The 20,011-nt window shown below is 38.3% G+C and overlaps 1 protein-coding gene across 11 annotated transcripts in view; it reads left to right on the top strand.

The window, feature by feature from the left end:
• Positions 1–14,804, top strand: part of SOX6 (SRY-box transcription factor 6) — a 381,266-nt gene extending 366,462 nt beyond the window's left edge. For all 11 annotated transcript variants that reach the window (XM_063331731.1, XM_063331728.1, XM_063331729.1 and 8 more), the window contains one exon: positions 7,859–14,804. In XM_063331731.1, coding sequence (XP_063187801.1) covers positions 7,859–8,162 — 304 coding nt within the window. In that variant the 3' untranslated portion in view covers positions 8,163–14,804. The remainder of the gene's footprint in view (positions 1–7,858) is intronic.
• Positions 14,805–20,011: the final 5,207 nt, after the last annotated feature.

Raw genomic sequence — 20,011 nt, 5'->3', positions numbered from 1 at the left:
AAAGATCCTGGAGCAGTTTTAAAAACATTGTGTGTTTTTTAACAGTATTTCCTCTAGTTTTCAGCAGAGAAAGCAGCACTATGAAAGATCTACAGACTAAAGATAACAAAAGTCCAGTGAAACAACTGCACCATAACTGATTTCTCTCTCCTGTTTTTTTTTTTATGAATTAATCTGTGATGCTCAGTGCTCTAACACAATGTTTCTGGTGGTTTACAAAGAGTCTAAAAGCTATCTCCAGTGCCAGCCTTTCCAAATTCACAATGTTCTGCTTATTTCTCTAATCACAATAGTCTCCTTTTGTTGGGTGCTTCGGTACCAGATAATTGACCTTGACGTCGATTATGTGCCCTCATTTTTGGCTTGGGATGCAGAACTCCTGTTGCAGTCAATTATTTTGTGGTAAAGCCTGCAACAATGTGGGCTCTTTCTTCAATCAGTAAATAGAACTGGTTTTGATACATTGAAATAGCCTTCCAGTCTATAGTTTTGACATTGCTTTTTATTCTTCACTCTTTGGGAAATTGTTTACTAAAAGGCTTCCATCAAAATTATACATAGAACTCTAAACAGAAATCTTAATTTATACAGAACATCACAAATTATATTCAGATCGAGGGAATGAAACTCTAGCTTATGTCTTCCAAAGCAGATTGACAGACCAAATCACATCTAGACAAGAAATGCAAAAGAAATGCCAAAACAGCAGTCTGAACAATTTGAGAATTGTTTGCTAATTCAAAACAGTATTAAGCAGTAGCATTTTACACATTGGAAGTGGTGGCTAAATATGGAGGTGAATATGGAGGACAGATTTAAGAAACTTCTAAAAGTGCCTCCTTAAAGATTGATACTGTGATTTTCAAAAAAAAAAAGAAAACTATTCAAAATTAAACTATTTGTGCAACCTAAATGTAACATGTTTCTCATATATCAGAGTATGATCACAAAGACATGAGAATGTCATCATTTTCTTGAAAGGATTGGTTCCAATTCATATTTATGTTATGTCCACTTCACCATGCTCTTCACCATCCATGCTGAAGAAGTTTTAAAGTAAATTACCTTTGTGCACTTTTATAATGATGCAGTGGACTTTATCAGAAATTACTTTTAGTTCTACAAGTGATGGAAAAGGGGGTATAAAGTCTAATGGATGCGTTCAATAAAGGTGAAATGAGATCCATGTTGCAGTTCAATATGAATATAAATTTTGATACTGAGGAAAGAGAGGCTGTGATTTTAAAAAAAAAATCATGCTTTTCTGTGACTTCCCACTGTTGTACCAAATTGCCTTTATCTGTAAAGAAAAAATTAAAAGTCTTGGAAGAGACCAAGCAAAAAAGGTGAAAAAAACAGACCAGGACATCTTTTTGAAAGGAAACATAAAACATAGTATAATTTATTTCAGCAGAATAGTTTACTGAGTAATAAAAGCAACATTTCATCCAAATTAGATTATAATTAAGTGAAACACAGTAATTGAGCCCAGCAGCTTCTGAAACTTACTCTTCCTTGTGTTTAATATAAGTATCACATAAAGCATCATCTGTGACTGTTTTCCTAACTGACCTTGTACACCCATCATTTTACCACTGTTTTGATGGAACAAACAGCATAAACTGTCTTTCTGTAAACATGAGAGTTGAGATGCCATTTCCTTTTCAGAATGAAACAGGAGACAAATGTGGTTTTTAGGATTGATTTTATGTTTACAGTAAATATTTTAGTATAAGATAGAGAACAAAAGTACAAAATAGACTTTTTCTTTTTTTTAAAGAACATGCCGATTAAGTTGGGACTGGGTATGCCAAATTGGCAAAAAATTATCAACATAGAATAAAAAGATAAGTAGGACATGTGTGAAGAGAAAGACAGACCCTTCAAAAGGTCACTAGAGGAAAGTATCAGTAGCAAGAAAAATTATATTCTTTCATATTTGTGTTTGGTGTTCTCTTATACCAAATGTATGTTTATGGCTTAAGCAACCCAGTAAGGGCTAGTTCCTATCAAACCCCCTGGGCGAGCCATTGGCTAGCACAGAATAATCCTGCCATGTGTACAACTAAACCACCCCCCACCACAAACATAGAAAGAGTTTTACACTGCTTGAACTTTTAAGATGCAAAAAGCTCATACTGCTTACTTCAGTGAGCTGCATTCTTTGATAAACATTGCTGAGACACACAAAAGTTGTTTAGAGAATCTCAATATACAAAGTAGCCAGGCTTTAAAATCAAATAGAGAAATAAGCTAATGAATGGCCAGGTTCTGTTCTGATTTTTGAAGAAAAGCTTCCAGAGAATTGAATGAGAGTGAAGATTTCTTACAATAAATTGTGCAGGAAATTCATGTTTTGAGATAAATGTTATATATGTGATAGACCAGCACAAAAATCTAGGAACTGGGAATTATTTCAAAGAACAGAGCAAAACTTAAAATGGTGTCGGCCTCCTATTGCCTCCCTACATGAATGAATTTTGTTCCAAATGAGGCAGATAATATACAGAAATAATTCATGTTTAATGCAGAGTATAGTAGAAATTTGCTGGTTTTAATCTAGTGGAAGCTGAATCTCAAGGCAGCTATTTCTTTAAAATAATTGAGTTATTTTTAATAATAAAATTATTAATGGGAAGATGTGAATGATAACTTCAGCATAAGTTAATCCCTGAACAGCCTTCAAGTGATTTACAATTTATCTTCAATAGTACTTTTTTTGTAATGCATAAATAAATGTGAACTAACAAATGGATCATATATAAACCATAAATTCAGACATTTTAAGTTAAGAGTCTGTCTTTTGTTGCCTTATCTTACAGAAATAATTCAATTCTCAGTCATTTTTACAGTCTAATACACTCTGAGTGCAAGTATATGATACCTACATTTCTCTGCAAAATGATGTAAGCAGTAACTTTTTTTTTGGTGTCGTACCAGTGTAAGATGTTTAGAATAAAGCCTTTATAGTGTTTATAACTACTGTACACACACAGTCTGAATGTTGCTAGACTACGGTTTTGAATAGGGCTGTAATATTATACTCCTGTAGCTTGAACTTAAAGTAAGTACACAATGGGTGCTTTTGTGAGATTTGCTGTTATTTCATTCCTTATGGGAATTTAAGTTTCAGGGGTGTGTAGCATATAAGCGTTTTCCTTAAGGCAATCGATTTTGCTTCAGTCATTTAAAGAGCTGTCAGAAAATAGTTGGGAAGGGATCAGAAAACAATGGTAATTTGCCAATTTAAATGTTTAGGTAGTTTTCAGAAGTCAAAAGTGGAATGTTCTCCAGGAAAATCCTAAGAATATTAATTCCACAAACTTGTGAGCAGATCAATTGGTCTAAGAATTTTCATGCTACCTCCTTTTTTTTATTTACCTATTCTGGGCCAAATCTTTGGCCCCAGAGTGGACAGACACGTTAGCAATGCTGGCAGAGCAGAGAGGGAAGTGACCTGTAGTAACTGGCCACATCAGGATTTCTTTGGCAAAGAAGAGATGGTGCAGACAGGAGTATTTGAAGCCAGGGTACATAGCCATGTGTCACCGTTCCTCACAGATCTGAAGAGATAAGAAGATTAATGTTGGGTTCTGGAAATCTTAACCAGGCAGAAAACATGCATGTGCAGTTGAGCTGAATTGTAACCTGTAGCTTGCAGTAAAGTATGTTTTTATCTCCTCACTCCAAGGTCCTATGATATGGAAGACCTTGGCAAAACTCCAGCTAGATACAAGGATTAAACGCGGAATATAATGTTATGAAAAATACCATTAACATTAATGCCTTTAAGAACTACAAATAAAAGAAAATATAATGACCAGAATCATAGGTTAGAAACTCCAACTCTTCCTTTCAGGGAGAGTTGTTAGAATTTAAATAAATGCTCTGATTTCTTCCCCTGTCCCCATCCTATAAAATTTAGTTATTTAGAAAATGATAACTCATTCAAGGCCAGGCTTGATGAGGCTCTGAGCAATCTGATCTATTTAAAGATGTCCCTGCTTACTGCAGGGGGGTTGGACTAGATGACCTTTAAAGGTCCCTTCCAACCCAACCCATTCTATGATTGTATGATCTCCAGTAACATATGCCATCCATATAGTTTGTGATATCTTAAAATAAGGCTTTCTGGGATGTAATGCAGCAACTTGAGCAGAATTTACAGTGATAACCTGATCAGCTCTAAATAATAACAGGGCTCAAGTGAGATGTAGGTGTCCAGTTACTGGGGAGGTGTGGGTGCCCATGTTTAAGTGCTAGCAAATTTTTGCTAGCCAATGGGTAGCAATTCGAGAAACTTCCCATTTAGGTGGTACGGTTACCACATGTTTACAGTTCCACAGTGAGATATAGGTAACGTAAAGTTCACAGTTATTACCCACCCAGCAGTAGGCATGCACACTATGTCTGATTTTTGTTTAATACATAAAAAAGAACTGCATTTATGAATGAAAATTCAGTAAGCCTTTTAACTTTCACAGAATCACAGAATGGTAGGGGTTGGAAGACACCTCTGGAGATCACCGAGTCCAACCCCCCTGCCAGAGCAGGGTCACCTAGAGCAGGTTACACAGGAACGCATCCAGGAGGGTTTTGAATGTCTCCAGAGTTGGAGACTCCACCACCTCTCTGGGCAGCCTGTTCCAGTGCTCTGCCACCCTCAGGGTAAAGAAGTTCCTCCTCATGTTTAGGTGGAACTTCCTATGTTCAAATTTGCGCCCGTTACCTCTTGACCCGTCCCCGGGCACCACTGAAAAGAGCCTGGTCCTATCCTCCTGACACCCACCCTTGAAGTATTTATAAGTGTTGATAAGATCCCCCCTCAGTCATCTTTTTTCCAGACTGAAGAGACCCAAATCTCTCAGCCTTTCTTCATAAGAGAGGTGTTCGAGTCCCCTAATCATCATGGTAGCCCTTTGCTGCACCCTTTCCAGCAGTTCCCTGTCCCTCTTGAACCGGGGAGCTCAGAACAGGACACAGTAAACACATCCTGTTACACAGATCAAGTTCTTTACCAGTTAGATTCATTCGATAGTTTGCCAAGCATTTAGTGCATTCTCAAGTAAAAGTATCTCTGTAAATTCTGCTTCATTATGCTCAGATGACCTGCTCTCTTTATACTTTGTAATGGGTGGTACTTGGATGAATATACCCTGTCCCACTGAAATGTGGATATGCAAAAGAGTTTTGCTAATGATAAACATTTGAAAGAATATCTGAATTTCTTAACTTAGTCTGTCCTTTAGGGCTTAATACTGACAACAATCATTTTATCATCACCTCACAGCCCTGTCCTAAACAGATTTATTTTTTTTTCTTCTTGCTGCTTATAGGAAGGCAATTTGTTTCTAAAAAAATGCAAATGTTTTTTGGGGGGAGGGATAGGGGTGAATATTAGAGTTCTGATCCTTAGTGTCATCTATAACACAAGAGCAGCTTGCATCAATCACTGAGAACATTCTACAGCTCTTATTAGAAGAGCTGTAAAAACAACTTTTCTCAAAGCATTTTTTGTCATTAATATTGTGGTGTTCTTTGACAAACAATTGGGGATGCTTTGTTTTGTGAATTTACTTATGCTAAGAAATATCGGGAAAAGATTAGTACCAGCAGTTGTTAGATGGGCAGATTAGAGAGAATTAAGCGTGTATGGCCTGCTGACAACTATGCAGAATTTTGCTGTGACCATGTGTGTGTTTCTTTTTCCTTTGCTTTGTGGAAACAGTCATTAATGTGAACATTTTCTGTGTATAAAATTTGTGGAGGAGGTACATGTGGGTTTTTAACAGTAATAGTTTACACTCTTGACAACATGCAATCCTAAAACAGAAATGTTCCCTTGTGAGGTAGGTGTTCAATTTTATGGATAAAGTATTGAAAGATGTTTGCAGAAAATCACTTGCAAGCAAATACATTGGCTGAAAATTGTTTTCACAGAACATTTATCAGACCATTTAAAAAGTGAAAATTTAGTGAAAAATCCCTAGCTGTTTGTAAATCATCTGCAAATCATCATTTGCAAACAGGAGTATAATGACTGTGTCAAATGAATTACTGCGATGTTTTTGCTCGCTGCTAGCCAGGTGTACCGTACTTATACAACAGATGTTTGAATTTCTCAAGCTGTGCAGAGGCTGTAAGAGTCGGACTAGCAGTACCAGCTATGACGGTACTACATGCTATTTTAATATTATCTTACACAGAGTGTTCACGATTTGGCTATCTCCGTTGGTTCCCAAACTTGCAGGACTTAGCTTTCCCAGTAGCTCTGTAGTGTGATATTTATCAAAATTAGAGTTTGATCAATGAAGACTCAATGTTTAGGGTGTTGTAAATAAGCTTCGCGTTATTTATGTATTGATTTAGCCAATGATTAAGGATTTGTGAGAGACTGATTTATGGAACGTCCTTTTGAATTTTAGCATAGAATGACACAGTGGTCAGGAAGTTATAGATTCATTAGACTATTCAAACATATCTGTCACTGTTTCTCCTGCTAAAATTATATAATAGTTCTCTAATACTTGGTCAATATTGCTCTAAAGAAGGTTGGGAATACATTGAAATATATGATTCTTCAAGTAGATTATGCAAATTGGCATGTATGTTCAATAACTGGTCAATATTAAACCAGCATCTTCCAGGGCACTTGGGTATTTCTGGTACTGCAGTGTATTCGTTGTGTTACATCTGAAGTACGATGGAGATTCTCTTCCTTCAGACAAGTTACATCCCTTCTTTTTCTCTTAGCTTTACTAAAGGTAATGATCCAGAAATAATAAGAGAATATTTTTATGAGTATTTTAATATAGAAAGTATGTTATTAGTTAATTAACCCAAATATATGTAGTAGATTTAATTAATTTGTAGCCAATAAGGGCTTGACCATGGAATGGGTTCAGCAACCTCACATTTAGTCAGCAAAGCATTTGAGTATACATACATCCCTGTAAGAAGAGACATTGCATCACTTGGTACAACTATATACATGCTAACAGTAAAGCTTGCGTTGAATTGCTTGACTGGCAGTGATATAAGCCTATTTTAGTTTTAGACAACATTACACAGTGCAAAGTTAGATATCAGAAAGATGTGTCAAAAGTAGAGGTGTGCACCCTTAATTCCCATGTATTTGCATTGTCAGAATAAATCAGATCTGACTTTGGGTCCTCTGGAGGAATTCTTAATGTCTGTGGACTGTCCATTACCATAGAAAAAAGAACATTTACTCTTTTTTTTAAAGTAAAGTACTTTGCTTCAGGAACTCAGTTTTACACATTAAATCCTGAAGAACAAATGTCATTCTGATCATGGATTTAAATAAAAATCAAAAGCCAGCAATGAAATATTGAAAGTTTTTCTAAGTGACATGAGTCGACCTAGCGCTTAAATAGTAAATAACATACAGGTAGACAATGTTACTTAGTCGCCTGTCTGCCATTTTAGGTACTTACAGATAATCATGAGGGCCCCCTCCTTAACAGAAGCGCTTGTCGGGAATTTGGAGGATTTAGATTTTAGGTACGTGATGTCTACAGTAGCAGTTAGGAATCACACAGGTGCCTGAAGCGTTTTGATGATCTCTGTCCAACTGCTAGTCTGCAGTATGGGTTAAATAAACACATAAAATACATAAAAGAATCAATGTCTGGTAGTTAATAAACAGTTTACTCTCCAGTTGTCCTTGGGGGAAGCTAAGATGAACCAATGCCATAGAAGACCAGACTGTGAACTCCAGAGGAATGCATGCAGCCTTTCTAGGAAACCACCTGCTTTTCTTTCGATTGGACATGCAGAGGTCTTCCCTCCTCTGAACACAGGAAATCACGTTCCCCTCTTTTTTTTTTCCTTCCAGACAACAGCCTCAAATTCCAATCACCACAGGAACGGGGGTTGTCTATCCTGGTGCTATTACCATGGCGACTACCACGCCATCACCTCAGATGACATCAGATTGCTCCAGCACCTCTGCCAGCCCTGAGCCCAGCATCCCCGTCATTCAGAGCACTTACGGTATGAAGACGGACAGCGGAAGCCTTGCTGGAAATGAAATGATAAATGGAGAGGATGAAATAGAAATGTACGAGGACTATGAGGATGATCCCAAATCAGACTATAGTAGTGAAAATGAAGCCCATGAGGCAGTCAGTGCCAACTGAGGAGTGTTCACAGAATTAAAGTACTCAGACTCATTTGGGTTTTTTTGGGTTTTTTTTGAACAAAAGTTCTTAAAGAGCCTGCATGCATGTGTGGCTCCTACAGTTACATCAGCAGAATGGTCTTAAATGTTTCTTAACGTGTGAGACAGATTGTTTCCCTAATTTTTCATGAACTTGGGTTTTTTGTTTTTGTTTTTTTTAATTTAGATGAAGACGTATATTAAATATCAGACATCAGGACTTGAAAACTTATATGAATCAATAGCTGTCTTACAAGTCTTACCTTTTGTCTTTTTCCTTTTGGATGCTGATAAAGGTTTAAGTTACTGTTTTAGATGGGGGTTATACATTCTCACTCAGGTATGCTGTGCCAGCCTACAGGTTGTGAATGTGTTTTTATTCTGGATTATTTTAGAAAACAAAAACTGCAGATTTCATATTGTGAAGCAGAACAAGTCCGCAAGTGTGCACATCTGTGCATCATAGCTCGTCTTTAAAAAATAGTCTCTGAATTCCATTTTTTTCCATATGTATAGCCGAACTTCTGACGTGCCAAACTTTTCATAACTTTTGAATCTTAACATTTAAAAAAAAGTCTTAAAGGAGACACTGTAAAGTCTTAGACAATCCTTTGGCATCTTAAAAAAATTATATATAAAACCTAATTTTTTCCAGAATATGGTAAAGTACTCAGGAATCTGGAGACAGGATATTCTTAAGTAGTGAACATGGTTGCCATAGTGCATGCGCCCAATTGCTTTTGCCTCTTGATGTGCCATTAGTGTGAAATTTTAAGTAAGCACAAAAGAGCGATCACCAGCTATGGACGGGCCTGTCTTAGCAGTGTGAGGCCACCTCTGATTACATTCTTTACCCCTTTGCTTTTAACCCTTGCATTCAGTCTTAACACATTTTCTCTTAAATAATTTATTCATTCCAGAATGTCAAGGGTCCAAATACTTAATTTATTTTTAAAAGTACTGTTGGTGGCATTACACTTACAATTCCTTATTGATATTTTAAAGAGCCCCTTCTTTCTCCTCCCCTAAATTACACAGGTATATGAAAATAAAAGTGCACCTGCTACTAAAGCGAACATGACATTTATGAATGAGAAATTCAGTTGTTCCTGTAATAGTGTATGTTCAAGGAGCACTTGGAAACACTCTGCTATATGTAAAGCAAAATAAAGTGAGTACTTTTATATGTACATACAGTACAAATATTCCTAAAAAATTGTGTTTATAGTTATAAACCTCTATACTTAGACAGCAAAGGCAGATGTAAAATCCAGTCTGCAGGTAGAGTCCACCATGATGAATTTTTAGGGCCTGTAGAATCCTGCAGTGAATCATGGCTCTGTACGTCACGTTTCTGTTGTCACCTGAAGGAACTGTTTGCTACCTTAAGTATTTATGCAGTGATTTATATGTGAGACTCCTAGTGGGGGAGGGAAGGCCACACAAATATCTGACTTGATAAGCTGAGAAAACAGTGCATCAAAAATATTTATTGAATATTAGTCATGTGGGAATGTGAGCCCGATCTTGATGAACGCTTGTCAAGTGCTCTGGGATCTTTGGATGTAAGGTGCTATAGAAACTAAAATTTTTATTTGTATTACTACTAGAAACAATCCAATTGCTAGAGAAAATTCTGGGAAATATACAAGAGAGAGATATTCAAAGATCGCGAATTTATTAAATTTCCGAGACAGAGAAGAAACTGCCTTTATTTTTTCCCCTCACACTCCACTCCTGTTCACAGATACATCACTGTATATATATGTACAGATCCAGTGGGCCTGATGAATACATGTGCAGAAGCTCCTCAGCTCCCTCAGCTTTTATTTTGAATTGGATATGTTCAGCACATTGGTGATAAATTCAGACTCAGGCGGAGAGGTGTGAGTGGGCCTGGAGCAGCTCTTCTTGAAGTCTGTGGGAATCTTCCCACAGAGCTGAACGGGCTTTGTTCAGGGCCCAGACAATGAAAGAAGTATAGTGTTAATGCTGGCTATCCTCCTGCTATCATCCTATCTCGCAGAGATTCGTGCGAGGTGCAATGACAAATGCTGTATCGGGAGCAGTCATTTTCCTCGTAGCCCCACTAATACCTACTTGAGCAGAGGTAGCCATTGTTGCCACTGTAGGAATCACATCGAAATGTGCGAGAACAACCCCCAAGACAAAGAAGATTGTTCAATTTACAGGACAATTTATAAAGATAATGGCATAGAAACACAATGGTCAAATTTCTCTGACCATTCTGTAATTTGGAACAAAATGCTATATTTTTAATATTTATTTAAATGTGTTCTGAGTCCATGTCTAATAAGCAATAAACTGGTCTAGCCAAGACTTTAAAGGCATATGCTGTGTCGTTAGCTGGTGAGCGCCCTCTTTAAGCTGGCTAAGGTACTGATAGAAAGTGGGTTTTGTTCTTATAATTGCTTGGGAATTTGAACTGTTTTTCGTACGTTCAGCTCAGATTGGGGGGAGGATACCATTATTTCCTAAAAAAAAATGACTATTTATTAATGTCTTACATAATTCTCCAGTTAGAAGTATCTCTCCTTCCCCCCATATCACCTTCTTTCTCTCTTGCTCTCTTTTTTTCTGGTTTTGTTGCATAGGTAGAATGCTGTATTGCTAGCATTGTATTTTATGTAATTATTTTTTTGCACAAAGGCAAACATTTAGATTAGTTGGTTAATTTTTTTAAATTTTATGACCATGCCAAAATAATATTCTGCAGGCTTGTGGAGAACAAAGGACTGTTCTTTAGGACTGAAACTTGATTTTGCTTGTAGTACAAAAAAACACACACTCACAGATGTTGTTTCGTAAGTGTTATAAGCACTGGATATAAATGGTATTTTTTATCACTTCTGACTAATGTGAAACTGTTGTACGAAAACTACATGAACAAAAGTCATCTGTTTCGACTCGTGTGGGCCTGCCTCACAGTTGCCGGATTTGAGTCATTTTTATGTCTTGTTATTTCATTTATTTATGCAAAATACATGTATGTATGAACACTTTGTTTTAGCTCCAGCCCTGCCTCAGTGCTGATGCTCTGTATGTTAAAGCCACATTCTTGAAAATGACTGGCTGTTCAGGAATCACCAGCTGGTAAAAATTGCATTTATTGGCTGGGGGAGTGGGAGGAACATATTTGAATCTGAATTGTGCATATGAGCATTTTATTATATTTATTAGCCGACATTGGCTCTAAAATGTCAGTAGAAATCAAGGAAGGACAATCATAAGGATAAAAAAACAACATTTTTACTTTATTAATCGGAGCTCAAAACAAAGTTTTTGATGAATTTACCATCTCATTTTAGAATTTTTTTAAATTGTGTAAATATAACATAGGAAATAGAATTTTATTTTTTGTTCATGGATACTTAGTGAAGTATAAGTTATGTATTTACTTTTGTTCTATATCAGTGTATGTTGGTCCATATTAAATGCTGACAAGTCACTGTACCTCATGTAGATGCTGAATTTACACCTGCAGTGTGAGCGCAGTATTGTGGACCTGTAGCTGGGACAGCAAGATGCCTCACTTGTGCTCTCACTGATTTTTAGTAGCATAGTCCACAAACACAGAATACTTTCTTCTTTTTTAGAAAGTTGATACATTAAACATACCAAATTTCTGATACGTTTGATGGGAAACAGAGTCTTCTGAATCCAAGTAAAACTGGTATTTTACTTCTTAACAACAATGGCATTTGGAAGTCAAAAGCATATCCGTGGAAAGATTATCATGACTAAGATGACCCTTGCAATGCAGTCAAGACTTAGTAATATCAAACCTTTATTTTCTACATTCATTAAATCTTGTTATTGTCATATTAGGCTATAATACCAGGGGAAATTGTTCAGAAAATACACAAAGAGGACTTGTGGAATTGCTTTTTAAGCATAGTGTTTGAGCCCCCCTTAATAACTCTGAAAAAAAATAACAACTCCATTCAGGTAATGCACAAATATAGTAATACTATTTTCTCTGTGAACAGACAGTTTATTTAATTAACAGATAATATATATTATCTTTTTGGAAAATTATAAAATACTTATTTTCAAGACAAGAACACTCCCGAAACAGTCTGGTATCAGCTAGAATAGTTCACTTCATATTTCATTAAAATGGAAGATAGAAGTCTTAATGGAAACAGAACTGCTTTCCAGGGTTCAGGTTTACATGGAGAAATGACTTGGACGAAGTGGCCCAATTCTGGTCTGCCTGTATGTTTGGGCATCACCATGTAGATTGTGAAACCGCCTGCTGAGAATACGCGGGATCACAGTGTGCTCCTAAATCAGTGTACTCAGGTGCAGCATGAAGCAGGGGGAGGGCAAAAGATGGGATTGCTCCGGGATGGGAATGCAAAACAGCAGCATTAGTCACAATAAACATGAAACCCTGTGCAAAGCAGACAGCTGTCAGCTGTGGGCAGCTCCTGCTTGGAGTACACACAACCACCTCCCAATGCAATCTAAAACATAGTCCTCTCTCTGGGCTGGCTTTCTGGTTTTGTTTTTTGGTCATACCAAAGGCATGGCATTTCAAAATAATTTCCTAGCAAAGCATACTATAAGATTAACACCCCCATCCTCCCCCAGCAAAACACTTATCTACCTGCTTAATATGAAGCATGTTAGTACTTCCATGGCGGTCATGAGGACCAGTAAAGCGTTGGCGTTCAGCGGGGCAAACTTTGCTGAGCCAGGGCCACAGTGTGAACAACTGCACTGGAGATGCAGCCAGCAGAATGTATGATAGAGTTCTTCATGTTTTTATGAGAAGTTAATGAATGGGCTTGGACCCTTGGTGTTTTGCATGCTTTTTTAAGATTCAAGTTGGCACTTAAGCATGTTCTTTTAAAAGAATAATACTATATGACCTCATTTGATCTTTTACAAAACACTTAACTCCTTTTCCTTTAAAAAATTTCCCCCAAACCTTTTTTTTTATATAACCCATTAATATCTGTGATTTTTCTCAGATCAAACTACATTTTGATATACTGTAATGTCCTGCTACAGAAGGAAAAAAAATGTATATGCAAATATATTTCATTTTACTTCATCGCCCTTTTTTAACTACCAGATTTGTTGGAAATGGTGACAAAGAAGTATTCTGAGATTTCACACGCTGGGTAAAGAGAGGGTGGGGTGGGGTGAACTAGGCTAAAGGAAAACTTATCAAATTGGTATTTATGGCAATATGAAAGCTATAAAGCAACTTAGTGACATGGCTTGCTTTGTAATTTCCGCTTTCTAAAAACCACAAGTGAGGTCCTTGGTGCTCTTGGAGTATGGGGAATGTGCAAATATTTAACTGTTTGTATGCTGCACATTGCAGACCTGCTAGTGTGCATTCTCCGTTTGTCTTCCTTTGTCATTTGTGTTTTGCTTTCTAGAAAGCAACGTTTTTTTCTTGTACCCTTCTTCAGCTTGTAGCAAACTAGAATGCTTAGCATTTATGTTCATTCATTATTGTATTTCCCATGTAAAAATTTTTTTATTACATTAAGACAAGCTTATAAGCTGTTACTACATAACTTATCTTACTGTAACTCTTATTTCCTGACATTGTAATTTGTTTGTGATGTATATTGTGAGATTGTACTCTATGTTAATTTAATCAGCACAATTCACTGACATGCTGGACTGACATGCTAGCTGCTGTTTCAAATTGTAAAGTTTGTGTAGAGCTGTTGGGACAACTGAGACTCTCTTGTCAAGGTACTATGCTTTGATTCCTATAGCAACACTGTGGGTGCGGCTCTTAACGGCGAGGGCTGCTCGTTGGACACCCACTGGCTAACTTAATGGGCAGGTTTTCTTTGTAGAAATTCTATATACAATGCAGGTACCTACCTGGGCCCATGGCCGGTAATTATTTGGGCGTTTAGAGGAAAAACTAGTGTCTATTGCTGCTTTGAATATGTTTTAAAGTCTGAAAATGTAAATAGTTTATCAAAAAAATCTTGTACAGTCCAGTGTAAAGTTTTTAAATGAACTTAAAGGTTGCCATCACATCTCACACTCTCCTCTTGATACAGTAAAAAAAAAGAAAGAAAAAAGTTTGCTAAGGATACCAATTTAAAAAAAAAAAATCCGTTCTCAATTTAAAAAAGAGAATAGTTATTCTTAGCTCTGCTTCATTGCATAAACAGACTTCTTGGATTTTGTTGTGCAGTATTGACGTGAGGTAAATTAAATATTGAATAATCTTTCAGTGGTACTTTTAAGAGTCTTCTCCTCCTCTGCCTCAGTTATTAATGGAAAAGACAAAATTGAAAGACACTGTCCATATACAGTATGTTCTGGTGTATGTTGGCACCTTACCTACATGTTTCGGGTGGGGGGGATTTTTTTTTAATTTTTTTCTTTTTTTTTTTTTGCACAAGGTGCTTTCCTGATATGTTAAACATGTCATCCTTGGGTGATACAGTATATGCCATGATAGGGGTTTAGACCCTTCAGGGGAGTGTCTATAAGACTGCCTATTTATGCTCATTTACCTCAAGACTGTCCTCTCTACCCTTAATCTATTCACCATCACTCCATCTTTTGTACTGCTGTTGACACTTACAAATTAAAGATAAATTTTGTTTTATGAGATGTGTGTGTGACTTCTTCTATGCATCCCTTACTATTCCTTTGAAGTTAGCATTAAAGATTGACCATGATGAGTTGATGGACAGAAAAATGCAACGAGGCCTGTTCAGCAGGCCTCCTTTAAATTTAGCAGCTGAATCTTCCAGCTCTTGAGTTTTCCCCATGCCTTTCCACTCTACAAAGGCATTTATCAGCCTCTGAAATCCATTAATACCATATGCTGTAAAAGACATGCATGATAACCAACCTAATTTGATAATATTCACTGGGTATCATCACTTTTGTAAGCAGGAAGTGCAGTTGGTAGCAACGTAATCTCAGAAAGATTTTTCTTGAGTAGAAATGAGACAAAACAGTTCTCATGTTTCTTCTTTCTTTGCTTTCCCCCTTTCTGCTGCATATAACATTAAACAAACTAACCAAAGTTGACGACAAAAACCCTATAGTTGCCATATTGCCATGTCTGTAAACTGCTGCCATTTGTGTATTATGATTGGCTTTTGACTTAGTAATTAGTCATGGTTCTCATAGGAAAAGAATAAATTACATTGAAATGTACTGTACTATAATGTAACAGAACATTTTGATTGTGCATTACATCAGATTTCAGCCTAGTTTCAGTTATTGCACAAACCACCCTGAAACATCTAAGTAGGAAAGAATCCTTCCTTCCCTGGAGAGAGCATCATACATGAAATTACTAAAAATTACATACTGCATTATGTATCTGTGATGAAATACTTCAGGGTCAAAAGTGGATGTAATGAAGTTGCTGACCAACATATGATAATGGATAAATACATAAATATTAACTTGTGCAATTTAAGCTTTTATTTCTAGTAAGCAATCAACTAGTTAGCCAAACTGCAACATTAAAGTGGTCTTGAGGAGAAGGAAGCCAAAACCCTGTATTTCTGCTGCTGAATCTACAACAGTTTGACAGAAGGTGGCAACGGCCACACTGTAAGTTTGAAAAACAGAATTAGGCACTAGATCAGTCAGTCCAGTTTCAGCTACTAAGGTCAAAGGCACCTGGAGATGAAGCACGATGTCATTGGGCATGAATTTTACTTTCATATGATACATCTGAAATGGAGTCCAGTGCTCTGCTGCTGTATTTTCATATTGCTCCACTTAAATCAAATTATTCTATACAAATTTTAGCTTTTTCTCCACACACCCTTTACCATATGATTTGTCTCCTCTTCTTGATGGAATGTGCACATGTGAATAACGATCAGTAATCTGGGAAACACTGATGGTGTCAGTTGGGTTGTTTCACAGGTACCATGAAAAGCAAGCTGAGGAATGGCACAAAAACTCACTGCTTCCTGCAGCAGTAAGAGACAAAATGTTGATTTGGCACCTCTAGCTGTCAACCTAAAAAAATACGCACAAATTACCATGCAGGACAGGGTGCTGTCTCCACACATACAACAATCTTCTGGAGAAGGTAGTGTGTTGGAGGCTGCAGAGCAGCACGCATGTTGTTCCTGGCGCCGAGAGGAGTAGCGTGCCCAGGACAGACTGGTGGCCACGCACAAGCATCATCTGGTTTCCTTCCCTGCAGGACAGCACCTCTGACCGACTCAGTCAGGCTGGCTTCCCTGCGCGAGCCTTGTTGTCATTCCAAATGGACACCTTAGCCTTCAGAAATTTTACTAATGACACTGTATGCATCGGATCACTGCAAGGGAAAGATAGCGCAGTGCTGGATGAGTAATAAATAAGGCTCTTGGCCTCCTAAGTTACCATTGTTATTACAGTCATCACAGGAAAGATCTACTGCGCTGGAAGGCAAGCCACTTCTCTGGCACCAAACGAGTGACAGAGCACAAAATGAGAACTGAGGCGCTCCTGCTGCTCGGGTCCACTCTCCCTCCCTCAGACACGCTTCTCCCTCTGGCTGAGCACTGAAATGCAGCCTCAGAACACAAACTCCACTCACCAGCTGCAGTGGCAGGTTCCTTGGGAGCCCTTAGGACTCACTGCAATTTGGGGCTTTCAGGATTACAAGGTTTGGTGCGATGGTCTGTCTCCCCACTGGTTACTTGCGCTGGGATTTTCCTGTGGCAATTAATTGCTACCACAGTAGCTCAACAGCCGCAGCAGCTCGCACGGGATGTGGCGGGGGAGGGACAGGAAGGGGAGGAAAAAATCGTATTTGATTTATTTCTTTAATATATGGTTTACAATAGAAAATATGAGCTCCAGGTTGTGTCTCTGAGCAGTTAATGACCAGCTGGGTTAAGGGCCTTCCAATACTGCCATTGGTCATTAACTGCCAGGAAGTATCCCTCCTGTCATCTATTATTGCTTAATTGTATCAAGACCCACTACAGTGGAGGACTGTTAAATCTGCGCATTAATTGGAATCTGACCCTTAGTAGTTCTAATAATATCAAGGCCATTGCAGGTTAGCATTTGGGTTCTTGACATGACAGTCCATAACAAATTTCTTCAGAGCTGTTCTGCTTTATATTAATGCTTGTTGGATGATTGACACAGTAAAACATAATTGCCCTATAGAAATCACTGTGGTCAGTTGTATTAAGAACTACTTAGGGACACTCTAATTTACTTTGACACCACAGACTTTAAAAGCTTCTATACTTGTATTAAAACCTACTTAGAGCTCTGGTTGCTGTTGTAGCTCATCAGCAAAGGATCACTCAGTAAGAAAAAAAGGTAATTATTAGAGCTTTAAATAATTCTTCTCAAATAATGAAATTAGAAAAGAAATGCCTATTGATTATTTGGGTATTTTTTGCCACTTTTCTGGTTAATTAGCCACTAGCAGGACATGTGAAGAAACCAATTAATCATTTTAAATCAGGTTTCAAAAAATGGGATGTAAGCTCAAAACCTGGAAACATGAAGTACAAAAAACCCTGATTCTTGCATTACTTCCACAATACCCAGCTTTAATTTTATGAATGAGGTACCTTACACTTCAGACACATGACTATGCTCCTTATAAGTCAGGCCACATGGGCTTATATTTGGAAATCAGGAAATATAAATATTGTGCTATGATCCACAGCCATGCAGTGGGACCCTAGTCCGCAAGACACTACAATCAGCAAGCGGAAAGGCATCTCTGCCACCGAGACTCAACGACAGCTAAACATGTCTTTACAACTACTGTACGTTCACAACTAATTAGTCACAAATAACCTACAAAATTGAAAACACAGTGACTGTCCTACCAGGTTAGATGACTAGTCCCCACCTAGCCCTGTAATTTTATGTTCAACAGTGGCAATAGGAGATAGTAGCTAATGAGAGCACCTGAGCCAGGCCAACATCTGCGGCTTGATCTCATATTCCTCAGCATCTACAGTCACTGTGTTGGGCTGCTAATGGGCACAGCCCCTTCCTAGTCAGGAACATGGTGTAGTATTTTGGTAGATGAAGTGACTGGGAGAAAATTAGCAATTAAATTTGCAGACTGATCTTTCAATGAAGGGCCTTGATGAGTTTTGCAACAGCCCTATTTATTCTCTTCAATGGAAGAAAATCAGAGAATCAAAACAGTTAATGTACAACTGAATTGCCAAGTCCACCATACGATCTAAAATATTTAGGATTTGAAACTTCTCCCATTTTTTGCAGAATCTGGTTAAAAGTTAACAGACTTAATTCAAAAAATCTGGAGATCATAGATTTTAATGATCAAATTACTCAATCACAATGAAGTGTCTTTTATTCAAACATCAGGAAACCCACACTTAATGCAAGACTTAGTTAATTCCACTAGAATAGCTGCAGCAGCTGGAAAACCAAAGCGTAAGTGCTGGAGAGGGAAAAAGAAATCCCCAAAACCCTCCCACCCACACAACAAGAAATGCAAGTCTTTTGCCACATGTTGAAAGAAAAAGGGCTTTTGGAAAAACCTTTAGTACAAACTACCTATTTTGGGGAATGCGACTAGCAAGCTCTTCTAGTTTGGACAACTACAATGCGGGTCAAAAGAAAAAGTGGGGGATCGTTGGTGTATACCATTTTACCTGTACAGCTTCTCCTGGGGAGCCTGCAAAATCTCCCTAACACTGCTTTGATTTTGTATGACTCCAACTACAGGAGGAAAGCACTAGGTAGGTTATTTTAAGGAAAAAAGGACTTCAAGGAAAACAAGTAAGTATGAATATTCACATTATGCGATTTCACTGAGCTGCAGTAAAGAATGGCATCGCTTCACTTCCTCCATGCATACCGGTATGCATGTGTAATAGTTTATAAGAGATTAATGGCTCTTTTATCATATGATAAATTGTTTAATGATCACCTTCTGTATTTGCAATTTATTAGTTATTTAAGGTGGACCTCTAAAATTACCAAATTATGAGCAGATTAATATAACTATTAGAAATCACCAGCTCCTCGCAGCCCCTCCTGCGGTCAGCAGGGGAGACTTACAAAGAGCAGCAAGACTGCAAAGTTCAGCCAGCTTGTAAAGCAATGTGTGTCGGTTGTTACTGCCCATTTCTTAGTGTAACATATCGCAGAATGGATCACAGAACAGCAGGGGTTGGAAGGGACCTCTGGAGATCATCTAGTCCAACCCCGCTGCCAGAGCAGGGTCACCCAGAGCAGGCTGCACAGGAATGTGCCCAGGAGGGTTTTGAATGTCTCCAGAGAAGGAGACTCCACCACCTCTCTGGGCAGCCTGTTCCTGCTCACTCTTCAAAGTAAAGTTTTTCCTCATGTTGAGGTGGAATTTCCTGCGTTCTGGTTTGTGCCTGTTGCCCCTTGTCCTGTCACTGAGCACCACTGAAAAGAGCCTGGCGCCATCGTCTTGACACCCGCCCTTTAGATATTTACAAGCATTGATGAGATCCCCTCTCAGTCTTCTCTTCTCCAGGCTAAACAGACCCAGGTCTCAGCCTTTCCTCATAAGAGAGGTGCTCCAGTCCCTTCATCATCTTTGTGGCCCTGCACTGGACTCTCCCCAGTAGTTCCCTGTCTTTCTTGACCTGGGGAGCCCAGCACTGGACACAGCACTAGTAACACTAAGGTATGGTCGAACATTTCTTTATGAGATGCTGCCCAGCAACTCAAAAATTCATAATGGCACTATTTCTGGGCTGTCACGGCTCACACGCACCACCACCGCTCTGGAACTGTCTGGAGCCCACCGAGCGGCGCACCCGGGTCCCCCCCGCGCGCGCCCTGCGCCGCCTGCGCGGGGGCCGTTGGTAACGGCCC

This window comes from Chroicocephalus ridibundus, chromosome 4, assembly GCF_963924245.1.
Source record: "Chroicocephalus ridibundus chromosome 4, bChrRid1.1, whole genome shotgun sequence".
NCBI classification, from domain to species: domain Eukaryota; kingdom Metazoa; phylum Chordata; class Aves; order Charadriiformes; family Laridae; genus Chroicocephalus; species Chroicocephalus ridibundus.
This window is presented reverse-complemented; position numbering and strand designations above follow the sequence as displayed.